The 23,063-nt window shown below is 37.6% G+C and overlaps 1 protein-coding gene across 1 annotated transcript in view; it reads left to right on the top strand.

Annotated features, from left to right (window-relative positions):
* The window catches only part of LOC131063256 (DNA replication ATP-dependent helicase/nuclease JHS1), a 187,860-nt gene that overhangs the window by 117,968 nt on the left and 46,829 nt on the right, over nucleotides 1–23,063 (top strand). Inside the window, exons 18-19 of the mRNA XM_057997044.2 lie at nucleotides 14,631–14,768; nucleotides 14,866–15,129. Of these exons, the coding sequence (XP_057853027.2) occupies nucleotides 14,631–14,768; nucleotides 14,866–15,129 (402 nt within the window). The remainder of the gene's footprint in view (nucleotides 1–14,630; nucleotides 14,769–14,865; nucleotides 15,130–23,063) is intronic.

Here is a 23,063-nt window from a genome sequence, read left to right as displayed (position 1 = left end):
AACTACCCAAGAAGCAATCCCACTAAAGTCGCTTGTTCGCACATATAGACCTTGGAGTCGCCTTGTGGTCTTTCTCGCAATCTTGGCACAAGTAGTGATTTTGTTCAGGAGAGGATAGAGTATCCTTGTGGTATTTTATTCTAATGTTCAGTAGATGATAAAATGTACACCAACATAAATTGGCGCTAGAAGGAGGGTATGATCGCGATGAATGTCTAAACAATTGGACTTGAGATCATATCAATTTGTACATGCGAGGAATTGCCTAGAGCTTTTTAACCCTCCTCCCACGCACCAACATAAATTGGCGCTAGAAGGAGGGCTTGATTATTGTTTCCACACGCAACACAAATTGGTGTGAAGATTCCACAAGTAACTGTTATTCACAAGTTGAAATAGTAGGCATGAAGCAGTATGGTGTTGCCGCATGAGTTTCCTTTCACATACCTTTTGAGCAACTAGAACCAGGACTGCACCAGACAAACATTACCGATCAGTTGCATTCGTTGGCTTGGAAGTCAGCAACAAACCACGCTCAATTCAGACAAGCAAGTCGTGTTATTCCTGAAGAAGAGAAAAGTCAAAAAATTGAAGCAAAAATAAAAAAGGATTTGAAGAAACAAAGATTCTTAGCCTTACAACAACAAATTCATAGAGATATACGACGACTTTCTCTGAAATCAGTCACTCAATCTGAGAAATGATGAAAAATGGGATTACCAATCACTCCTCTTGAACTGGGTAGAGATCCTGAGCAAGTAGTACAACCACATTTGAGTCTCAACGACGAACAAGAAAACGCGATCATTGAGTTATACACTCTAGCGTGGAAGTAAAAAGAGGCTACGCCAATTGGCAACGAATGTGCGTTGTTCTTGAGGAAGAAGAAGAAATCACTGATCGTATTGACATTGAAATATGAAGAGATCAGAGTTTAGTATCGCCACAAATCGTTGAACAAGCTCCTCAACCCGCTCCCGCACCACCTCGACAAGATTAAGCAAAGTCATGCTGGATCGCACAAATTCCCCTTCGTCGGGCAAGTTCCAAAGAGTCCTAAGGTCAGCTTCGAGTTCATCCAAAAAGTTTGTAGTTAGAATCTTCTACTAGAATCAAGCAAAGGAAAAGAACAGTTGCGACAAGTGAAGAAGGTGGTTCATCAAGAGAAGAGATACCTGGCGAAGAAGATATTTCAAGCTTGTTCCATATTTTAGGTTTATTCCAAACACCCGCCTTGAGGGTTTCAATTCCTACAGATACCCAAGAAATCCCATTGCTGGAAATTCCGGTCCAAGAAGATCACACAACACCAGTTCAAGTCACACCAATTCAAGTAGTATCGCCACCAACATCCCCGCTACTAGTTGCTCAACAAATTCAAGCAGGAGTACATCAGGCAAACGTTCCAATGGCGTGCGTCCAACAAATGCATCACCTATGGTCTTTATTGTTTACCATAACATGCCCAAAAACCCGAAACAATTTTGTTCCAAGTTTCATAGTGGTGACCCGAGCCGCACTGCGGACGAGCATATTAAATTTTTTGAAGATCTCCTCCAAAACAGAGATATCCAAGAAGATCTTGCTTGTAGATTGTTCCCGTATACTTTTGATGAAGAAGCCTCGTATTGGTATATCCATCTGCCAGTCGATTCTATCCACAATTAGTAAGAAATGAAGGATGCTTTCTTAGAAAAATTCAGGGCAACAATTTCCCCAACAAATTTGTATAGAAAATTTGTGGAAGTGAAGAGACAGCCGCACAAACCGATTATCACGTTCAACAATAGCTTCCACAAGGCCTGCACAAGATTGCGAGATCCCTACAACTTGGATAAGGCTGCAACACTGAAAGTATATTATGCAGGCTTAGACCGCCTTACTGTTATGTTTGTAAAGTCAAAAAATCCAGTCCCAACAAATTTAAAAGAAGCATACGTTGCAGCGATTACAATTAGTAATGAGTTGGGAGTAGGTACTACTTCAGGGCCGCTCGATTATTTGGGAATTCTTGCTGCCCAAAACCAAATTCAAGTTATCAATCGAGCGTTGGCTGAACATACTCTTGTGATGAACCCGGTTCCTACTCCAAACAATCAATTAGTTCTTCATCCGGGAGGGCCTATTTCTCAAGCACCACCCTCACAACCAGTATATCTTCAAAGTACAATGACCTCAGTCCAAACTCAAGAAGAGAAGGATGAAATGAAATAATTGATTGACCAAGTTAGGAATTTATCAACTGAGGTCACATATTTGAGAAATCAAAACAATCAAATACAAAGTATGCAGAGGAATTATCAATCAACTCAAGTGAATTATCAGGGTCAAAGTTCTTCCAAATACCAAAGAGATAATCAAAATTACCAGAGAGAAAATCAAAATTATCAAGGGAATAATCAATGATTTTGGAATAGCAATCAAGGATTCCAAAAGAAAACATGGAATACTGGACCCAACAACGGTATTGTACCGTTTCCTTTAGATAATCAATCAGCCACAGACAATCATCCTACAAACAAATTATTCCTGGCCAAAGCAGCATTATCAGGATGGTGTAGACTACACAACACCGATCAACATTCTGAACTGAATTGTCACGAGTTCCAAATAGTAGCGGATATTTTTAAGAATGAGAAAAGAAATACAGAAGATCCTCCTGTGACAGGATATGAGTTGGTCCCCGCACCAATATATGACCAAGCCCTTGTTCTTGAGAATGTTTGAGAATATGTGCTTTATCAGCCTAATCAAAGATTCCCACTTGCATCTGCAAATGGCCCAGTGGAGACACCATAGTATCAAGCTAGGTTAGAAACCCAAGTTCCACCAGACCAACGAGCTATAATTAATGGCTATAGTTTTCCCCCATTGAATAATAGTGTATTGGTGGAAGGTACTAGAGAAGTCCAAGCATTTCAGCAGACGTCTGGAAACCCGCTCAAGGTGTACCAGAGGAATGTCTGCCAAAATGAACCTTTAACCACATCTATCCCTCCAAATAATTTTCAGGCTCCACCAAATCCAAATGCTACTAATGTGCCATCTCTTCCAAGAGATTTGCTTGAATATCGTCAGCAAAATGTCCAAGCAAATGGGACAAGACAAGCTACTACACCACCAGTTGAACAAAGGCAACAAACAATCCCTCATGTTGGACAGTCACAAGCTTAGTTACGAGATCGTCCTAGAGAAGAGTTGAAGAGACTAATTACATACGTACTAGAAGAATTTAAGAAGATGAAGGTCAACTTGCCCTTGCTCGAGCTAATGAAAATTCCAGAGATTCAAGAGACACTCCTAAACAGTCTGATCGAAGGTGTAGCCCTAAGGAATACTTCACAAAACATACCAAGCAAAAATGTATCCAATGCTCCGACAAACACAAGTGTTATTCAAGACATACAAGAAATGTCGATTGATGCTTCACAACAACAACCTCCTAATTTTGTAGGAATGGTCCAAATATCGTCAGGAAGCTCAAAACAAGAAGATACCATGGCAAAAGAAGTTCTCGAGGACACAAAGAAGAGGAAATTTTGACAAATGAGCTACTGATGGTTTCACAAAAGAAAGAAAAGAATCAAGATGTTAGCAACCAAGTAAAACATTCGGTAGTCCTTTACTAGGGAAAAGACGAACCTCCTCCGTTCTTATTGTCAGTCAGAATATTCAGAAAGCTTGTACATAATTGTATAGTAGACTTCGGTGCTTCTAGTAACGTGATGCCTCTTGTTATGTGCGAGAAACTAGGAGTGATACCTACATGAACCAATAAAAAGGTTACTCAGTTGGACAAAACCGAAGTTCCTGTGGTTGGAGAATTAAACAAAATCCATATGCAGCTAGCAACCGATCCAAGAGTGCAGAGTTCTATCGATATTTCAGTTGTCAATATTCTTGATGGCTATGGCATGCTTTTAAGCAGAGATTGGTCACGAAAGTTGAACGGATACATTTCCATCAACTTTTCTCATATGTGGCTGCCATGAAAAGGAGTCCCGAACCAAATAAAGATTGATAGTACGCCAAAGCTCAAATTAATGATCACTGAATATGGGGAAAACAATGAAATATTGTTTCTCGAGACAAACTTAGGTTCTTATAAACCTAAGGTGGAAGAAATCTTAACGTTACACGCATCCTCCAGGAAGAAGAAAGCCAAAAAGGGATCAAAACCTGCACTAGTAATCGCACTTGCTGATCAAAATAAAGACGAAAGACTATTTGAAAGCTTTAAGGACTTCATTTGGACAAGTGTAAGCCAAAAAGTAGGATTGAAGAGCAGAATTCACGAGTTGCTGATGACCAACTGGTGTCGCATCCATGACGCGTCACATTCAAAATTCACTTGCAAAATGTGCCAAAAGGCTATAAAAGAAGTTTGATAGAAGCTTCAACAGTTTGAAGATCTTGAAGAAAGTGAAGAAGAAAATAAAATTGAAAATAAAGAAAAGGACCAAAAACATGATCCTCAAAAACAAGATCCGGGGATACAAGAATCCAAGGAATGAGAAGTTGAAACTTGAAAGTACTGAAATAGATCAACTGCAAGATCGCCGTGATCACGCTACTGAAATACAAGCTTCAACATCCTATCAAATAATAGATCAGGAAGTTGAATATGTTGAAGTAAACCAATTACAAAGTGGATATGAATACGACACTATTAATGCATTAGCTCAATAACCTCCTCAGTCAGCAGAACAAATTTGGACCCTAAAGTTTGATGGGTCCAGATCGAAGAAAGGAGCTGGAGCTGGTTTTGAATTAATTAGTCCCCAAGGAGAAATATACCTCGAGGCTCACAGGCTGGAGTTTCATGGATTACTGTTATCCCTAAAGAAAGGAGCCAAGATTTTACGAGCTTTTGGAGATTCAGAAGTAGCTGTAAAGCAAGTAAGAAAACTATGTTTGCTATGATAAGAGATTAACCCGTTACCGTAACAGAGTGTGGTACCCCATCGAGAGCTTTGATGCTTTTAATATTCAATTTATGAACTGGTCAAACAATCAGATGCCAAATTCTTTAGCACAGGCAACCAGTTCTTTGGAGCCACTTGCCATGAACGGTATAAGCCAGTTATTAGTAGAGTTATCATTGATACCATCAATTCCTGACAATATTATGAATTTCCAAGTGTTCAATGATGATGACCAAATCCGCGAGTTCTTGACAAGCTCAGATGTCTTCGCGACATTGATCATTGACGGATATGAAGGAACATAAGAGGCTGAATTTGATGACGATGGTGTTTTGAATTTAAAGACAAACATCATTCCTAGAGGAATGATACAATTGGAAAGAATATTTGATCAAGATTAGATCAATGGAGTGACAAAAGATTGAAGGAGACCAATACGAAAAGATAAATTTTGGAACTGAAGATGAAGTCAAGAATGTATGCATAGGTAAAACTTTTACATCAGAAGAAAGAGATGGTATAATCCAGACCACGAGACAGTTCGCCGGTGTCATAGCCTGAAGTTATGAAGATTTGAAGACTTATGATACTTCCATTATTACGAATACAATTCCTCTCAAGCCAGGAAGTAAACCATTCAGACAACGCCAGAGGCCAGTGAATCAGATATTGGAACCTCTTATCCAACAAGAAGTAAAGAAATTATTTTCAGTAGGAATCATATTCCCAGTGCGCTACTCAATGTGGGTCGCCAACCTCGTCCCTGTCAGAAAGAAAAATGGAGAAATTAGATTATCTGAAATTTGAACCGAGCCTCAGATAAGGATAACTATCCTTTACCATCACTTGACGAGGTCTTACAAATCGTCAATGGATCCCAGATGATGTCCTTTTTGGATGGATATTCCGGATAAAACCAAGTGTTGGTTGAATATGAGGATAGAATAAAAACAACATTTACAACAAAATGGGGAACCTTTTCCTATAAAAGAATGCCCTTTGGGCTAATAAATGTAGGGGCCACATTTTAGAGAGCCATGGACATCGCCTTCAGGGAATTAATTGGAAAATGCATAATTATTTACATGGATGATCTAACAGTATTTTCAAAGAAGAGAGAAGACCATATAGAAGACTTGAGAAAGGTATTTCAGAGATGACTTTTAGAAGCAGGAATTAGACTGGGAGATCACCTTTGCTTTGTGTGCAGATGACCTGGAAGGGTTAGAGTTTAGGATCAACATGCTGCCACATGTCACAATGGAGGAGGTTGACCAGATTGTGTCCAGGTTCATCGAATATTAGAAGAAGGGGGTGCAATCCTAAAAAATAGCATCTTGTAACACTTAGCTCATTTGCAATTGATCTTGTATCTTGTTTTAGGAAACTTTATCTAGGGTTAGGTTGTCTCAATCTTGACCGTTGATCTTAGATCGATCTCGGCCTTTCATTCTATTTTCAAAACTCTATATAAACCCTCTCTCTCATTTCACTATGTGTGGAGAGATTTATGAAATTGTTGCATAGAGCTATTTGAGCAATAAAAAGTTCATTATCAGTATTGTTTTGAAGTCTTTTTTATTGCTAAATGGTTGCATGGTTGAATATTCCCTTCAACACTTAGATTAAATTTGCTTTCAATAATTTGCTTTGAAATTGTTAGATGAATGAAGGATTGATAGTTTAGATTGGTGAAATTTCGCTCATACTTTTGTTAGATGGATGAATTTCATTCAATTTGTAAAGTTAGCTTGAGCTTTTAAATGTGGATGCTTAACTTCTGCTTTGAGTAATATTGTTCAATTGTTGGTATTATTCATGAGTGTGAAAATCTTAAGCACAACCCTTCGATTGTACCCGCTTTGCGTAGTTGTCTGAGTGTGGCGAAACAAAGCGTCGTTACCAGTTTCACCCAGTCTTTATCGTCTCTCGAGTTCATAGGAATAGCTTAGAAGTAGTATAGAATTCCTAACCCTCATCCTTTTTTTTTTGTTTTGAAGTCCTAAACAAGAAAATCCAAAAACATAGAGCGTAAATTGTTAAATCTGCCTCAGTTCAACTTGAATGATATCAATTGATAAGCATAAGTCCTCCTTGAGATTTTCAGCATACATTACCCAAGAAGCTATCCCACTAAAGTCGCTTGTTCACACATATAGACCTTGAAGTCGCCTTGTGGTCTTTATCGCAATCTTGGCACAAGTAGTGGTTTTGTTCAGGAGAGGATAGAGTATCCTTGTGGTATTTTATTCTAATGTTAGGTAGATGATAAAACATACACCAACAGGTCCAATAGGCTAAAGTTGGTATTTTGTTTTGCCTTAATGTTCTCACATGTAATAAGGTCTTATTAGATCATGTTATGTTTGTTGATGTCTGGTTTGAGTCTTGGTGGTGTCAAAGTGCACATATTGTAAAAGTTGCATAATGTTGTATAGAGCAACTTTGTATTTTGTGTGTTAAAAGGTGGACAAACGGTTGATTTGTCAATCCTTAATTCAAATTCCAGTTGGTAACTGTTGGGGAAGGTTCAAGAACCTTCAAAAGGTCTCGTGACATCGACCCAAGGGGTTGCTTGATGAATTTTTGAAAGAGAGCAATACAAACATCTCAAATTTCTGCATTTTCTAACACTTTACTGCTGCTCTCTTGGTTTGTATGGGCTTGTACAGGTTTGTGTTTACCTGAGATTGATTGGAGATGATAAAACAGGTTTGTGTTTACTTTCTTTTGTTTCAAGTTTGATTCATTTTCATTAAGAATTAAGATCCATTTGTTTCTTTGTAAACTGCCTAAAACCCTAGTTAGGGTGAGCAGTGAGAAAGAAGAATGCTTTACTCCCCATTCCATCAGTGAAATACTTTGAAACTTGGTGGAATGGCTTGTAAGAATGTACTCTTTGATATAACAAGCTTGCAGAGGTTGGGGTGTACAACTGCACGTGTGGAAGAACACTGAAGGTCTGATATCTCAATGTATGAGACCTAGAACCCTAGTGTCGTGGAGCAATTGGCTTTAGGTTGTTGGAAGGGGATCCTTGGTGGCAAGAATGGTTGTAGGAGACCATATAGAATATTTCTGTAGTGTTGGAACATGAGTTGATCCCTTTGAAGTCATGTACCCTACTTGGAGCATGTCTATAAGCCTAATTAGGCCTAATTCCAACTGTAGTAGTCAAAATTTGAGCTTGTCCGTACAAAGTAACCCTGTCTCGTTTTGAAGTATGTTTGTAAGTGCCAAATGGGTATCCAAATCTTTGTTTACAATTTGGTTATCATGTCTGTGCAAAAGTTATGAATGATCAGTCCTATTAGGAGGGCTACAAGGCCTAGTGAAGGTTTGTGAAGAAAGTGCCTAGTGTGATGCCCCAAATGCCTTTCCAAGTTGTTGATTGAGACTTTGATATCATTCCTGCCTCTGCTCTGCATCAAAAATTTCCAACAAACAAAATGGCCCTGTTGGAAGTCATCATGCAACTAGATACATTTGGGAAAATCCAGAGAGCCAAGCAAAAGGCAGGAGTTTCCTTTCCCCTTGTCACTAGAAAGATGTTGGTGTCATGTCCATCAGCACAGGCAACTGACGAGGCAGATGTGGAGATGCAGTGGTATCCTTTCTTCTTCTTCTACCGATCAAGGTCTAACTTTGATCCACATTGCCATATTAGAAAGATAAATGAAAGGAAATACAAGCACAAGGTTGATCTTGAAGATTTTTGGGCTAATGTTGATGATGAATATGAAGTAAGGAAGAGAATGTTGTCGAGACTATCAGTCAACATGATTAGAACACTTGAACTTTTCCCCATATCAGATCAATTAGAAGACGATGGAATTTTCACCCAGCCACCCCATGAGGAAGAGAATAATAAACCTCTTCCTGCAATAGTTTGGTTCGGACTTGAGCTTTCAGATTTGGATACATTGATGAGACCAGTCATGAAATTCACAAGGTGGTGGGTAGATCAGCAAGTTCACAAGCTAAAGGAAAAGAACACCCCTTTCACTTATGATTTGATGAGAAACTTGGATTCCTGTTCTTCTAAGGAGGATGAGGTAACACATAATACTGAGAAGTTAACAAGTGGATGTTCCAGGAGAAAGAAAGATGCAACAGGAAGTTCAAGAAAGAAGTAGAAAACAAATAAGGCATCTTCCTCTACCAACACTTCCTTGGTTGAAGAAGTTGGTTCTTCCACGAACAAGGGCAAAGCTCTAGTTGCAGATAGTCAGCAAGTCGAAGTAGAAATGCTTCCTCCAGTTCGTGAAGAGTCGAATGTAGAGCTTGTTCAACAACAAACTATTTCTGATGATCCAGTACCAACAATCGACGTGGACTTGGAAAATATCGAAGTTGACATTTTGGAAGAAGGTTTCAAGAAGGAATGATTTCCGCACTCAAGGGGATTGAGGGAAGTGAAGAAAATGATGAAAATAAAGAAGAGGATAATGACATTGAACAACCAATGGTGCTGTTGGTGCCCAAAATCATTGGTTTACCGAGCTCTAAGGGTGAGCCATATCCTACGATCAAGTTTGGTAATGGACCTTGGCCAACTGATAAGATTTATTAAGATTCCCCTACACTTTAGGCTTTGCTTGGCCTAGGCGGATGTACTTGGAAACTAATCAAGGCAAATTATGGTTTGATAAACTCAGTGTGGGACATATTAATATACAACTGTGGGCTCTTCTAATCTTAATCTAGGGCTTGAAAGAAAAGGAAAAAAATGTTTTATATATGTGTTTAATAGACCAGTGCCTTCCTTCTATTTGGGCATTCAAGTCAAATTGGTTCCTTATGACAATCCTTATGTTTCCCTATTTGACAATTTTTAACCTCACACTTGATATGAGTCTGTCAACTGTTTAGTTTCTTATTCTTAGTGATTTATCTTTATTACAATGACCATTCCGCATGTATTTAATCTCTCCTTGAGAGGACTAGGTATAATAATCATTCAAAGACAAAGAATTCTTTGATCAATCTAAAACATCCTTGATATTATAGACTGAAATAATAAGATAATCACAATGTAGAGAAAATATTTGAGCAATCCTTGGTTACTGTAACCAAAATAATAAGTGAAATTGAATATCAAGGGAACTCAATAACATTTGTTTGCACAATATAAAGAGAAGATAAGATTATTTTTTAGATCACTTGTATTCTAAGAGCAACCCCGTTCGTGATTTTGCCTAAAATGTGAGCAACTCCAATTTGGCTCTGCAGCATTCAGAACGGCCCTGGAAAATTGATCAAATCTTGTCATACAATCCTACAAATTGGACCATCATGTAGATATTTGACCCAAGAATGTACAACAAAAAACGGTTTGGATAAATTCATCTCGAGGTGCAAAATATTCTCTGTCAAAGTTGGCCACCGAAGCTGTTTTGACATAACACTGTTTTGTAAACAGCTCAAAGCATTAAAAGATGGAGCTTTGAAAAAGTTTCAAATGGAGTCCGATGACCATGAAAATTTGCAGGTCTATACATGGAAGTGACATAAGTATGTGTGCAAAGTGGTTTGGCATGATGATCAATAGGTGTGGAGAAATTAATTTTCAAAGTTGGTCTTTTGCAGACTTAGGAACACTGTGTTCTGTAAAACTGAATAAATAATGTACTATTTTAATTTTGAAAAGCTATCAAATGAATTGTTAGGACTCCAAAACCTTGCATAGTTGTTCATTGAGATATAGACAACAACATGGACCAATTGGTTTGGCTTGAAAGTCATTTGGATGTAAAATATTCATCTCCACAGAAGGCTGCTTTACTAGGTATTATGAACATCAATTGCAAAATATTGAAAATTGCATTTGGTTTGGGTGTTGAAAAATTATGAAACGAGGTTTTGGGATTATGAAAATGGGCAGAGGTGTACCTTATGATAAAAACAATGGCATGGAACAGTTGTGTTATGTCCCTGTTGTCGACAGGGTCCTCCTTTCGGTGTTTTTTCGTCTTGTCCTCGCTTAGGTCTTGAGTAGGGAGTTTCGGTACTTTGCAGAGAAGATGCAGCAATTAGGAATTTGAAGTATTAAGGAGATGCAGGAAATTCGCCTTGGAGGTTGATCACAATTTCGTTTGCAAAGGGGAAGATAAATGAAGAGCCTAGTATTGTCAAATCGACGTTGCTCGTCAGTAAGCTTAAAGTCTAAAGCAAGAATGTCTGAGGCAAAACCAAAATGTACCTCTTGACAGAATTGCAAAGTGAGAATAGGGTGAGCAAGCATAACGTTTTTCAAATTCGGCTTGAAAGACTAAAACGTAAGACAAAATTGGTAAAATCAGCACGACGGCCGAAAATCACCTAAAATTTGAAAATCGGCCTATAAGGCTAGAACGTGAGAAAGTTCGTGAAACTCCCTTTGAAGCCGAAATAACAAAGGACTTGCAAAGTTGGTTTGGAAGCTGAAAAGGTAAAAAGGCTCACAAATTGCCTCCTAACCCAAAAATTGAATCGCGCAAAATGGCTTTTAGGCCGAAAAGTGAAAGGAGGTAAATCGCTTAAGTTTGCAAAATGGCCTTTTAGCCCGAAAACCTCACAAAGTGACCATTTACGCCGAAAACTTTGAAAATGTGAAGGAGTCTTTTTTTTTGCAAATTCGGCTTGCAAGTCGAAAAAGGAGAAACTACTTAAAATTCACAATATCATTACTTAGGCCGAAAACGAAGACTAAATCTCGCAAATGGTCTGTCTCTCCCGAAAATGACAAGTTCGCAGTGTTAAGAGAAATCGCGAATTCCCTCTTATAACCCGAAAGTCGTTGAGCTTCCAAAAATCGTCTTTTCAAGCCGAAAATCACAAAGCCGACTTCCAACTAGAAATTCGCTATTGGAGTTCAAATTCGCGCAAGGCGACTGAGGAGCCCGCAAGCCAGAAATAGGGCGAGAGGAGGTTTTTGTGAAATTGGCTTTTAGACCGAAGTTGCTAAGAGACGAAGGTTTGCACAGAGCATACTTCTAAGCCGAAAATCTGCGGGTTTGCATAGTCGCGTCAAAGAAAAATCGCGAGAAATTATTCAAGGAAAGAATCATATGAGAAGCCGAAAAGGGAGGTAAATTCTAAATCACCATTTAACCTTCATTCTGCTGTATTTTCAAGCACATTCATCATGCTCTAAGTTTTAAATCGCTCAAACCCTTTTCAAAGCCGAAAGTGATAAGTTTGCATTTTGGAGTAATATATTCAAGGTTTGCATTCTTGCTTTCAAGGCCGAAAATCGTAAAGGAGTTAAGTTCATTTGAGAGGAATCATGCAAAAGAAATAGGGCGTGGGTTAAAGAGTCAAGCCCGAGAGGTTCTCCCTTCATCACCGAATTTCAATTGTTTTTGGTCAACAACCTATCATATTGCTGCTAGGTAAGATAAATTCGTCCTTCACATGGTTGAAACGATCATATTTCTTTTACTTAAGATGGACTTGCAGAATAAATTGTGAAAATTTAAACTTAAACCTTTGGAATCAATCAATCATTCACCAAAACACTCTTTTCCAAATGCATTTTTGAAACAATCGGCTTTCAATTATCAAAACATTTAAACGCTGAGTCGCAAGCCAGAACGTTTGTAACTTTCCGCCATTAACAGTTAGGAGTAACATTTCGAAATCCGCTCCAAGAACAGTAGTTAACCAAACCAACTTGACTTTCAGCTTCAAATTGCATTTAGCTTCCAGACGATCAGATTTAAATTGTTTAAATGTCGTGTTTTAGCAATATTTTCAAATTTCGATTACCTCGTTGATCATCAATCTTAACGCTAATGCCATTTTTTGGTTTTGCTAACCCGTTTTTGTTACCTTAATCTCGTTTCGTAATCCGTGTCCGGCTGTGCAGGATAGATGCCTAAATCGGCGACTGAGTCCTCAAAGGCACCTTGCACAACTGGAACATCCCGGATTTTCAAAGCTGACATTCCTTGCAAGGTTGAAAAAATGAAGTACCAGTACCAAGGAGGAGGAGTTAGGGAGTCGAAGGTCCGGAGTGTGTGGGAAAACATAGAAGACACGGACCTATGCCATATTGATATTCAGGATTTCAGAAATAGAGTGTACTCTCCGAATGCCTACGGCAAGCATAGAAAGTGACTTGAGCTGCTAGATTTGTTTTGTTTTTGTTTGTAATGTCGATGTATAATTATAAACTGGGCGAAAGCTTTATACATAATGTATTTGTACAAAAACACATAACTTTGAATTTCCAGCTTTTGTGCATTAAGAGATTAAAAAACTCTCAAGATAATTTGTATCTTTTAATTGCCATTCCCTGCTGTACCCCAAAAAAGGCCTCTCATCCCTTGCCATCCCTAAAATGTATTCCCACATTTACTGCTGTCACAACCTCGAAACACTGTGGAACATAGGAAAATTCCTTTGATATGTGTCCCCTAAATGCTTATTATGCATTTTCAATTTCTTCAATAAATGCTTTCTTGCTGGTTTTTTGAATAGAAAGCTTTTTTTGTTTGCATGTGCTTTATTTGTTTTTCTTCTCTTTTTTCTTAAGGGTTTTAGTTTAGGGTCAAGGTGACTGAAAAGAGGTGGTGGGGCCTTGGTGTTGCACCTTTCCCTGTCCCCATCCCTGACCATCCTCCACTTACCTTTTTTATAAAGAAGCATATAGTATGCCATATGGGATGGTAGGATATCCACAAAACTATTGAGGGATGGCTTGCTGTCCCCAATGGCATCTCGTCCCTTAAAAAATTGGGAGTGGCTAGGGGTTTCCAAAACTCCTTTGAAATTTTGGTGATGTTTTAGAAATGTCCCCACTGCTTATTAGCTGTACTCAAAAGTTCAAAACTGTTTCTGGTCAAAACATTTCAGTCAGGGATGTTGAGGAAATGTTTCCTAGCCATTTCTGAGTAGTACAAATGGGGAAATAGAGGACAAAAGGTTTTTGAGTGGTAAACACAGTTCTAGGGAACATAACACCTAATCATAGGAGAAATCATCCCAAATTTTTAAACTATAAAAATTCAACAGTCTAACCCATAGTAGTCTTATTTGTTACAACAAATACAAGAGGTTAAATAAAAATTAGAAAAAACATTCAAACTAACAAATTCAGGAAAAATGATAAATATTACTTATAGATTGTTTTTTAAAGGAAATATAACAAAACATGTAACATTTCGTACAATTTTTTCAAGACAGGGTGATAAAAGGAAATAACTGAAGCCAGTTATAGCTCTCGAGAGTGGGTCAACTTTGATTCTCTCCAAAAAAATATGAGAGTTTCATTCATATAGCCTATTTTTTTTTCCAAATTGGAGGTGTTTTTCTACCATACTTGAAACTCTGCATACCTAGTTAGATTATTTGCCCTATCATATAAAAGGGGTTACCAGGTTGGTAATGAAGGATTTAGAGATGGGAAATATTAAATTATTTAAAGAGCATATAAATGGGATATGTCTATAGAACAGCCAGGAATTTTTTTTGAAGTGTTGGGATGTTGGGGACCTCCTCTTAATCAGTTTACTATTGGATTTTGTAGTTGCTGAAAAGGTAGTGTCCTTTCTGATATAAGCAATGCAATGGTATGTTTGCACTTTGGGGATATAATAAACAATTCAGACTTAAATTTTGAACCAGTTGCGTGTACGCTTTTTATAGTTTACATAATAATGAAATAGTATGCAAGGATGATTGTTTTTGCTGTCAGAATTGAATATCTTAGAGATTATGCAGGTTCAAGAGGGAGGCACTGTGGAAAGCAGTGGGCTAGGTGATATGTTCGATTCTCATGTTAGGCATCTTAGTAATGCTGATTGTGATTTCCTTCGTCACTGGAACCAACTGATTGACTTGGAAGCTCAGGATTCACAGGTTTTGTAGTTATTTTGACTTAACCTTTGTGTTATTAATCAGCACATCATTCATATTTTATGTTATTGAAGTTCTATAGGCGTGATATAAGTGACAGGTGGCTTGCAGTGAAATATGGAGAAAGCCTAGTTCACAGCGTGAGGAAGAAGGTGGTTGTCTTTCTTCCATGGTTCTTGATAGTTCATCTAACCGCATAGGAGAGACACATGGAAAAAGTGGCCAATACATTTACTGCTTCTGTCGGAAGGATTCATATGTTTGTAAGAAAACTTATTCAGTAATGCAGAAGAATGATGATGCTATGCCCTGTGCTCGTCCTGCGAGTTTTCTTGAGCGAGCATTTAAATGTGCTGATCATGTGGTGCGCACATTTTTGTGTTTTCTCTAATTTGCCTTGTCTAGTTTAACATGGTTCATTGTTATAACTTATAATACATTATGTTCATAATATTTTCTTAAAAGACTAATCTATTTAATTATGCCGAGAGGCATATACAATGACATACAAATATCCATAAACAAAAAATTGATTTAGAATAAATTTGACATGTAGATGACAGGTAAATGCATGCATGTTTCAGTTTCTCTATAAGTATTATTTTATTATTCTGAATAAAATGGAATCACTGCCACTTGTCTCTAAGTATATGAAACTATTACATCTTTAATGAGAGTGAAAGAGTGCAGCATTATTTAGCTCCATGTCCTTCTTGACAACTAATAAACATGCAAGACAATTATGTGATATCTCTCGGCATTATTTTACATATATGTTTTTTAGAATATAGGTATACTAGTCTTTAGGGTTCAGTGATATCAGTAAGCTGGGTATTTGGCTCTTTACAGACACATCTCTAACTATACTTTTGTCATGTCACTTTTGAAATTGTGGATGATAATTGAATGTCTAACTGAAGTACTTGAAAATCTCCTTTTTCATAATGCAGTTAAGACCTTTATAGCCAATCCTTGTAACTAAGGATTATGTATTTTGTGTGTAGATATCTGACATAGCATTCATTTTAATCCTGTCATGCACTGCCTGTAAAGTTTTGGACCTTTCTATTGCATTGAAATACATGTGTACTGAATTCTATTGCTGTCATTTTCGTCATGACTCTGAAATATGCAAGATATTACAACATTATATTTGTTAACAATATTATCTAAATGAGGCATCCTCCTTGCAATGCTAACTGTATCTGGTTTCTCAGCTGATTTTGATCATACAAATCTTAAGTTGAATTTTTTTTTCTAGCATTATAAATTATTAAGTTTAATTAAATATTTGAAATTCCTTTATTGAGCCAACTTGGTGTCTTTGGCGCCCAAGGACAAACAGGTATAAGAAGGAGGAATTAACCTGTAGGTAGGCATGCAATTTTGATGTTCTGCAATTATTGTCTCGAATTTTCAAGAGACCTGCCTACAATGATGAAATCCCTTAAAGGTAGCCTGAGAGGAGAGGACGAAACCCCTCTTCTTCTAATTACGGTAGCTCCACCCAGGTGCTGCAGTGGTGCTAATTTGATAATTTATCGTTTTCAGGATCAAATGATCAGCTGTGAGCAGGTCAAGGCACATTTGGATCAGTCACTGCTCATCATCATCATCACTGAAGTTGTTCTATGCTAAATGTGCAATAAGTCTGATTGCTTGGATTAGGATTTAAGGAGAAGTCGACCATACAGCAGCATCCAAAGGGCAGCTTTCATGATAGCAACCTTTCCTTGAAAGTTGGGAACACTCCATCACAAAAGAACGAAGGACAAGCCCTGTGCAAACCAGTATAGGAGGCGCCAAATACAGAGGAAGGATCGTGTGTGAACAACATATACTTCTACGATTTCTCTAGTAGCCAAGGAGGAGACAACAAATGAATTTGAAGACAGGTTACATCTGAAATAAGAAGTCCCCTAATTGTTTATGTCAGATCTAAACCTAGATCTGCTATGCCTTACACTCTGCTGCAATTACTATACTTGATTGGGGTGGTAAATGATGAAATGAGCGACCATATACCGTATGCTTAGGGTTGGATACAATTTATTATGAGAGATTATGGGTTGTCTAAATGTGGAACTTGTATTGTAACAGATAGATATTAGTTATGTATTTATGAAATTTCTGTACTCTGTGCCAAATCTGATGTGCCTGGACGTTTGTGCTCATTTGTTCATGTGATTGAAGTCTTGCATGAGAATAGTATGAGGTATGTGATTTAGCTGCTAATGCTTTGGACAACAAAGGATTGCTAAATGTATAGCTAGATTCAGTTTTCAGAATTGATCTACTTGAAAAGGAGCTAGTAGCGATAACTATTGATTGTTGGGAATAAACAGAAGTCTAATGAAACCTTAGATCAAGGATTGCAAGTGTACACAAGGATATTACATTGGTACTGGAGCCCCCTTTCTTGCCAGCTCGTGAGTGTATGGTGATGCAGGTTCATGAAAAGCAGTGATTGGGAAATTGAGTACTTATGGAGGGAAGCTATGGCTTCAATGCCATACCATTATTCATAGCCAAACTGCTACAAAGATGGGTCACAGAATTTCTAAAGGAAGAACGACAACCAAAAGAATCTGCTAAAAAAGTGACAAGATATCACACTAAATATGAACTTATGTCCAGCCATCCATTGAGACATGACCTTTATTGAATATTTTGAGTTTCAAATGAATGGATGGAGGAGAAGAAGATATGCAGAGCAGCCCTGTAGGGAGAATTCTGGAATGCAATGATGGGATCAAGAAATGTACCCATTTGAAGTCAACAAAATCTTTGATAAATATCAAGGGATGTCTGATGAAATCAAATCTGTATTTCCTTTTGATGATTATTTGAGATATCTTGAATGGATAAATCCAAATAAAAGGGGACTATATGATTGCATAAGATGAAGGAGAAAAGAAGAGAAAGATTCAAAGGCAACTAAGGACTATACCACAAAACATGAGCCAAATGAATCATTCTTGGAAGAGGGAGAGCTCAAGAAGGTGGAACCTAAAACAATACCAAAGCTAGAAGAACAAGAGTAGGTCAACAAGAAGTGGTGATTGTAATGCAAGAAGAGTGATCAAAGTCTCAAGATGTCAAACAAGAGGACTTCCTAATGACAGAAGATAACTAGGTCCAAGATGTGCACAACATTGCCCCTGATGAAGACCTTGTACTATGTGTTGAAGATTTATCAATAATTGCAAATGATGTCCAAGAAGCATCCCAATCTTTAGGTATGGACATAATTGCCCCATGTAATGATGACTTACGGTGTATGGGAATGATTGGACCACGTGATGATATACAAAATACTAGTTGTGTTGTTGTGAAGAATGATTTGCCTAAGATTGAGCCCCATGAGGAGGAACTGCAAGCTTGTCTAGAAAACCCCATGATTATACACATTGATGACATGGAGGTTGACCAAGAAACATTCAAACTCGTTTGTTCCAAGATTGATGATATCATTGATGGGTTAGTTTGTAGTCATGTGGACACTAAAGGACAATTGACACATTTTCCAAGTTTTCATTTAATCCCACTTGAAGACTAAATGGAGATAGTTACCTTTGGGTGTTTGATGTTTGATGATGATAAGGAAAACAAGGGTTATTTTGATATTCAAGATTTTATAACTAAGTGCGATGTGGTGTTTTTGGATCCAAGATACATACCGTGTAATGTCCCCTTCTCCTTAGTAGGTGGACATTCACGAGGTTGCCTATAATTTGACCCTCGTAGGCCAAGGAGTTGATTAGGGGGCCGACTTGGCGGAAATTAGTGGCTTCACATTCTATTTCTACTTGGTTTAATGGCGAAATAAGGAGATAACACGTATCATGAGACGTGTGCACTTTAATTATAATGAAATAATATTTTAAAAGTGCAATTAAAATAACATGAGTAATAAAATAATAATAAAGTGTACCTACCCGATAAGGAAGGAATCTTCTGATGGGATATGAAAAGAATAAATAGAGGAGGGTAATTCATGGTTGATCATTAGTTGTTTGTTATCTTCTCTTGTGTTGTGGTTGTGGAGCCAAGGGTTATCCGCAGATTTGGTCTTAGGGAATGATACCTCCCTTCGATCTGCATAACTGAGGAGGTGAGAGATCCTCCGAAGGGTTGCCTTGAGAGTGAGGCACATTCAGTCCTTCATACTGAGCTAATTGAGTTTGATATTATATCTGAGACGTTTTGCATCAGACCTTCAGCTACCACGATTTTGCTCATATGTCATTGTGAATGCATCCTTTCAAGGGTTTGAAGACAATGATATTATCTAGAAGGGCGGGCGATTCCCTTTGATGGATTTTGGAGGAGGAATGAGTGACGTTGCAGCTGATATACCAGTCTGGAGCAGATCGTACCATACCTCCTTTTCCCCACGATTTTACTCATATCTTTCCATTTGAGCATCGAACTTGGCAAAGGGAGATAGCGCCACACTTGGGAGACGACAGTGATCATTCCTAGGGGTGTAAAGGAGATCTTTGTGCTGATAATTAATTGTTATCAGTCCTCATTACCTGCAGCAGGGGCAATTTATAGAACCAGTGGATTTGGCATTAGGGGAGCTCCAAATTAAGGGGTTTTGCTTGCTTCTTCAACCACCAGCCTTGGTGATTATAATCAGGTTCATTTGGCATCATTAGTTCTTATTAATTTCCAGTTGTAAGCAGACTCCAATGGCTGTCATATGTCTTCAGACTTCTGAGTATTCCATGCTAGGCTGATAGGTCATTGGGCACATATCTGATCATTGTAATGAATCTATTGTCTCATAAATAAATGGAGTAATAAGGTTGCATCTCAGTTGCATCTCATTTGTATATTGTTCAAGGCTACATGCCAACTGTTTGTCTAAATTACAGTCAGCTGTAGGCGTAATATTCTTGCACTTAAACTCATTTAATTGCATTGGAAAAACAAAAAACGTATTGCATATCCATTCTAGGAGGCCATTAGACAATTTAGAAGTTGTTTGCAAGCATTAATATCATTGCCATTTGAAGTATGCAAATCTGAAGTTTTATATCAGTCATATGCAAAGTGTTTGTCATAATTCTTCAAGGTTCAGGAAGTCTGAAAATTTATAATCAGAAGTGGCAAGGGATATTACATACTGGGCATAATATACCATGATGGCTTTACTATTCTTTGCATCATGAAGATACCACCACTTACTATCACATCAAAAGGACACAAGAAGGTGTTGAGGATACCTCAGCAATTTTCATTCAGAAAAAGAAGATAAGCATATTGATTACAGTTCATGGTATGATGGTAGCATATTCTTGCGAACTCTTGGTCATGATGAAAGGGTTAAGGATACAACTTGCAATAAAGGGGACAGAGATACTCTTACCAAGTTCAGGTTTGTTTATACAAAATGGTATGGGACTTGGGTGACATTCTGAGGTACAAGGAGGAACATATAGAATATGTCATCAACAAATACATAGAAGTTCAATGGTTGCAACTCAAAGCATGCCATCTCCTATCTGCTTGTACCATCAAGGCAATTGTCAATAGAGCAGCTCGGCGACAAAGTTTCATGAATGCAGATCACCCAATAATATATGAGCAAGCACGTACATGTTTTAAAGACCCATTACAAAAGCGTGCTGCATATGTTGATAGTGGTAAGTTTGATGCATGGATCAATAAGGACATCTGTATATTTGCATCAATAATGTCTCATCTTTTGTTGTAGAAGCTCCAACTATTGCTGCTGCACATGGATTAGATATTTTACCAACAGACTTGGTTCTGCTTTGTCAAAAGATGGAGCTCACTGTAGAGTAATGGGCCAAATAACTCCAGCATGCGTGCAGCCAGGGAAAAGCAATGGAGTCCCAAGCACTTTTTTGTCTTTTGAAAGGCACAAAATGTGCAATTTCTATTTGAACTGGTGAAAGAAATACCAGAACCTGCAACAACTTTAAGCTGAAGTGGTCTATAATGGAATTCACTATTTACTTATCCAAAGAAAGAAACCGACTATTTTATTTAATATCTTTAAGTTTGTTGATGGAACAACAACCATTGAGCCAGTGGTTTCTTTGCAACAGATTACAACCTTCTATGAGGCTGTTGGGCAACTTGTTCCATTGGCACAGCAGTTGTACAGAGGAACTCGCTTTTTTCCAGCTCTAGAGTAAGAGGGTCTTTCTACCCATGGTGTATTGCAAGAAGCACTTATTCCCCTTCCTGCAACACATGAGGAGTCTGTAATTAAAATTCCATGGATTACATTGATTGCAAACATTATGCTGACCTCCAACGTCCAGTTTTATCAATGTGAAATCATTCAATGAGGAAAGCCAAACTCTTCATTAAATCTAATCTTCTGCAATAGATTCCAAACAAACCATTGAAATTTGTCTTTGCTAAAAAGACTTAACAAATTTCTTGAAAACTTCGATCATGTGAATCCACTGTGAGAAATCTGAATGAAATATCCAACAACTTTCTAGGGTAGATTAGTCTCACTACTGAAGCCAGTTCCCTTAAGGTTTTCAGCTCCGAGAAGTTCTCCAAATTCCAAAAGGAAGAAAAGTAATCCAAGCCTGTGAAAATAAGTCTCAAAATGTACTTTTATATTAACCTTCAAAAGCCTCTCGAAGAACTTTTCAAATTTCCACTCTTTTAATATTTCATTTGAATCTAGGAAATAAAGTGATTTTATCAATCCCCTTTAAATATTTCAGTCAAGTCACTTTTTAAAACTTTATTAAATTAATCTAAGTTGCCGGTTCGGGTTTGAAGAACCCGGTACGCCGGTACGGCAAAATTTTGAAAAGGGGTTTGGGTTCGTTAGTACAAAAACATGTAAATTTTATATATATATATATATATATATTTTGATATTTGTGAAGCCTATAAGCATGAATTAAAATATGCATGTCACATAGCATCATATGAACAACAAAACAAACATAAACTTGTAATCATAGCATCATGATCATACCATAATTGATAATAGCATCATATACATCAAGTTTAATATCAAAATGACAAAATATTCAAGTATCATTGTTTCAACTTTCAACAATATAAACTTAAAGTTTAATCATCAAATGGATCATCTAATTCTTCATCCTCCTCCTCCTCCTCCTCATTGACATTGACATTACATGAGCCAATGCCACTTGCACTTGCACTATAAGTTGGCTCAATTTCTGAGTCATCAAGTGTCAATGCAAGAAGCTGAGAAGCAGGAGCATCCAAATCAGTATGCTCTGGCTCTATATCCCACATCTTTGTTTCCCCTTGTGTGTAGTCATGTTGTTTGTGTGAAAGAAGACGTAGGTTGGAATGCACATATACTAAATTCTCCGCTCTTTTTGATAGCAGCCTATTGCGCTTTACTGAGTGGATGAAAGAGTATGTGCTCCAATTTCTTTCTGAAGCAGATGAACTAGCAACCTATGAAGACAAAGTAAACAATTAAAGTTATACATTAATAAAAATAAAATTACTAGCAACCTATGAAGACAAAGTAAACTATAAATAAACTAAAACTTGTAAATTTAAAATTTTAATTAATTAAACTTACTTGTGATAAAACTTTTATAGCGAGGGGTTGTAGGTGTTGGAAGCATGTGCCATGGAAGTACCACCAGCTATGAGCATCTTTCTTGGATCTATGACGAAGTGCATCAACACTTAGACCATTCCCATTTGTGAATTCTATGAACTCATTTGTAACAACATCTCGCAAATCATCATCGGGATATAGTCTAAGAAATGCTGCCTTATACCCATCAGATACTTCTAGATCTCTCCATGGTGGAATCCTTCCTGGTTTATCAAGAAACTGATTGCTATAGTACTTAGGTGTCAAGGCATAGGCAAGAAGGTGCAAAGGAGTGGTCATCTTATTCCAGTTCTTTGAAGAATTTCTCCTGAGGATCATTCTCTTTTTCATTTATAGTGACCTTTATTTTTTCAAGCATTGAATCAATGCCATCATAAATCTCACCTATGCAAGGCCTATCCATGTCTGTATAGCGAATCATGCTCATGATGGGCTCAGTGATACTTAGGAGATATGTAACAAGATCCCACCATTTCTCATTCAATATTCTATCCCTAATTTTTTCTGCCCTCTCAGTGCTACTTTGCTTCCATACAGTCCAATTGGTGCTGATCACCATATTGCATAGTGCCACTCTAACTTTCACAAGTTGTCTTAAGACGATTGTGTTTGATGCAAAACGGGTCTCAGCAACCTATAACACAAATTAATGCCAAATGATTAAAAAATAAAGCCAAACTTTAAAG

Source organism: Cryptomeria japonica, chromosome 9 (genome assembly GCF_030272615.1).
Source record: "Cryptomeria japonica chromosome 9, Sugi_1.0, whole genome shotgun sequence".
Classification (NCBI taxonomy): domain Eukaryota; kingdom Viridiplantae; phylum Streptophyta; class Pinopsida; order Cupressales; family Cupressaceae; genus Cryptomeria; species Cryptomeria japonica.
The sequence above is the reverse complement of the archived record's forward strand: the minus strand, read 5'-3'. Positions and strand labels throughout refer to the sequence as shown.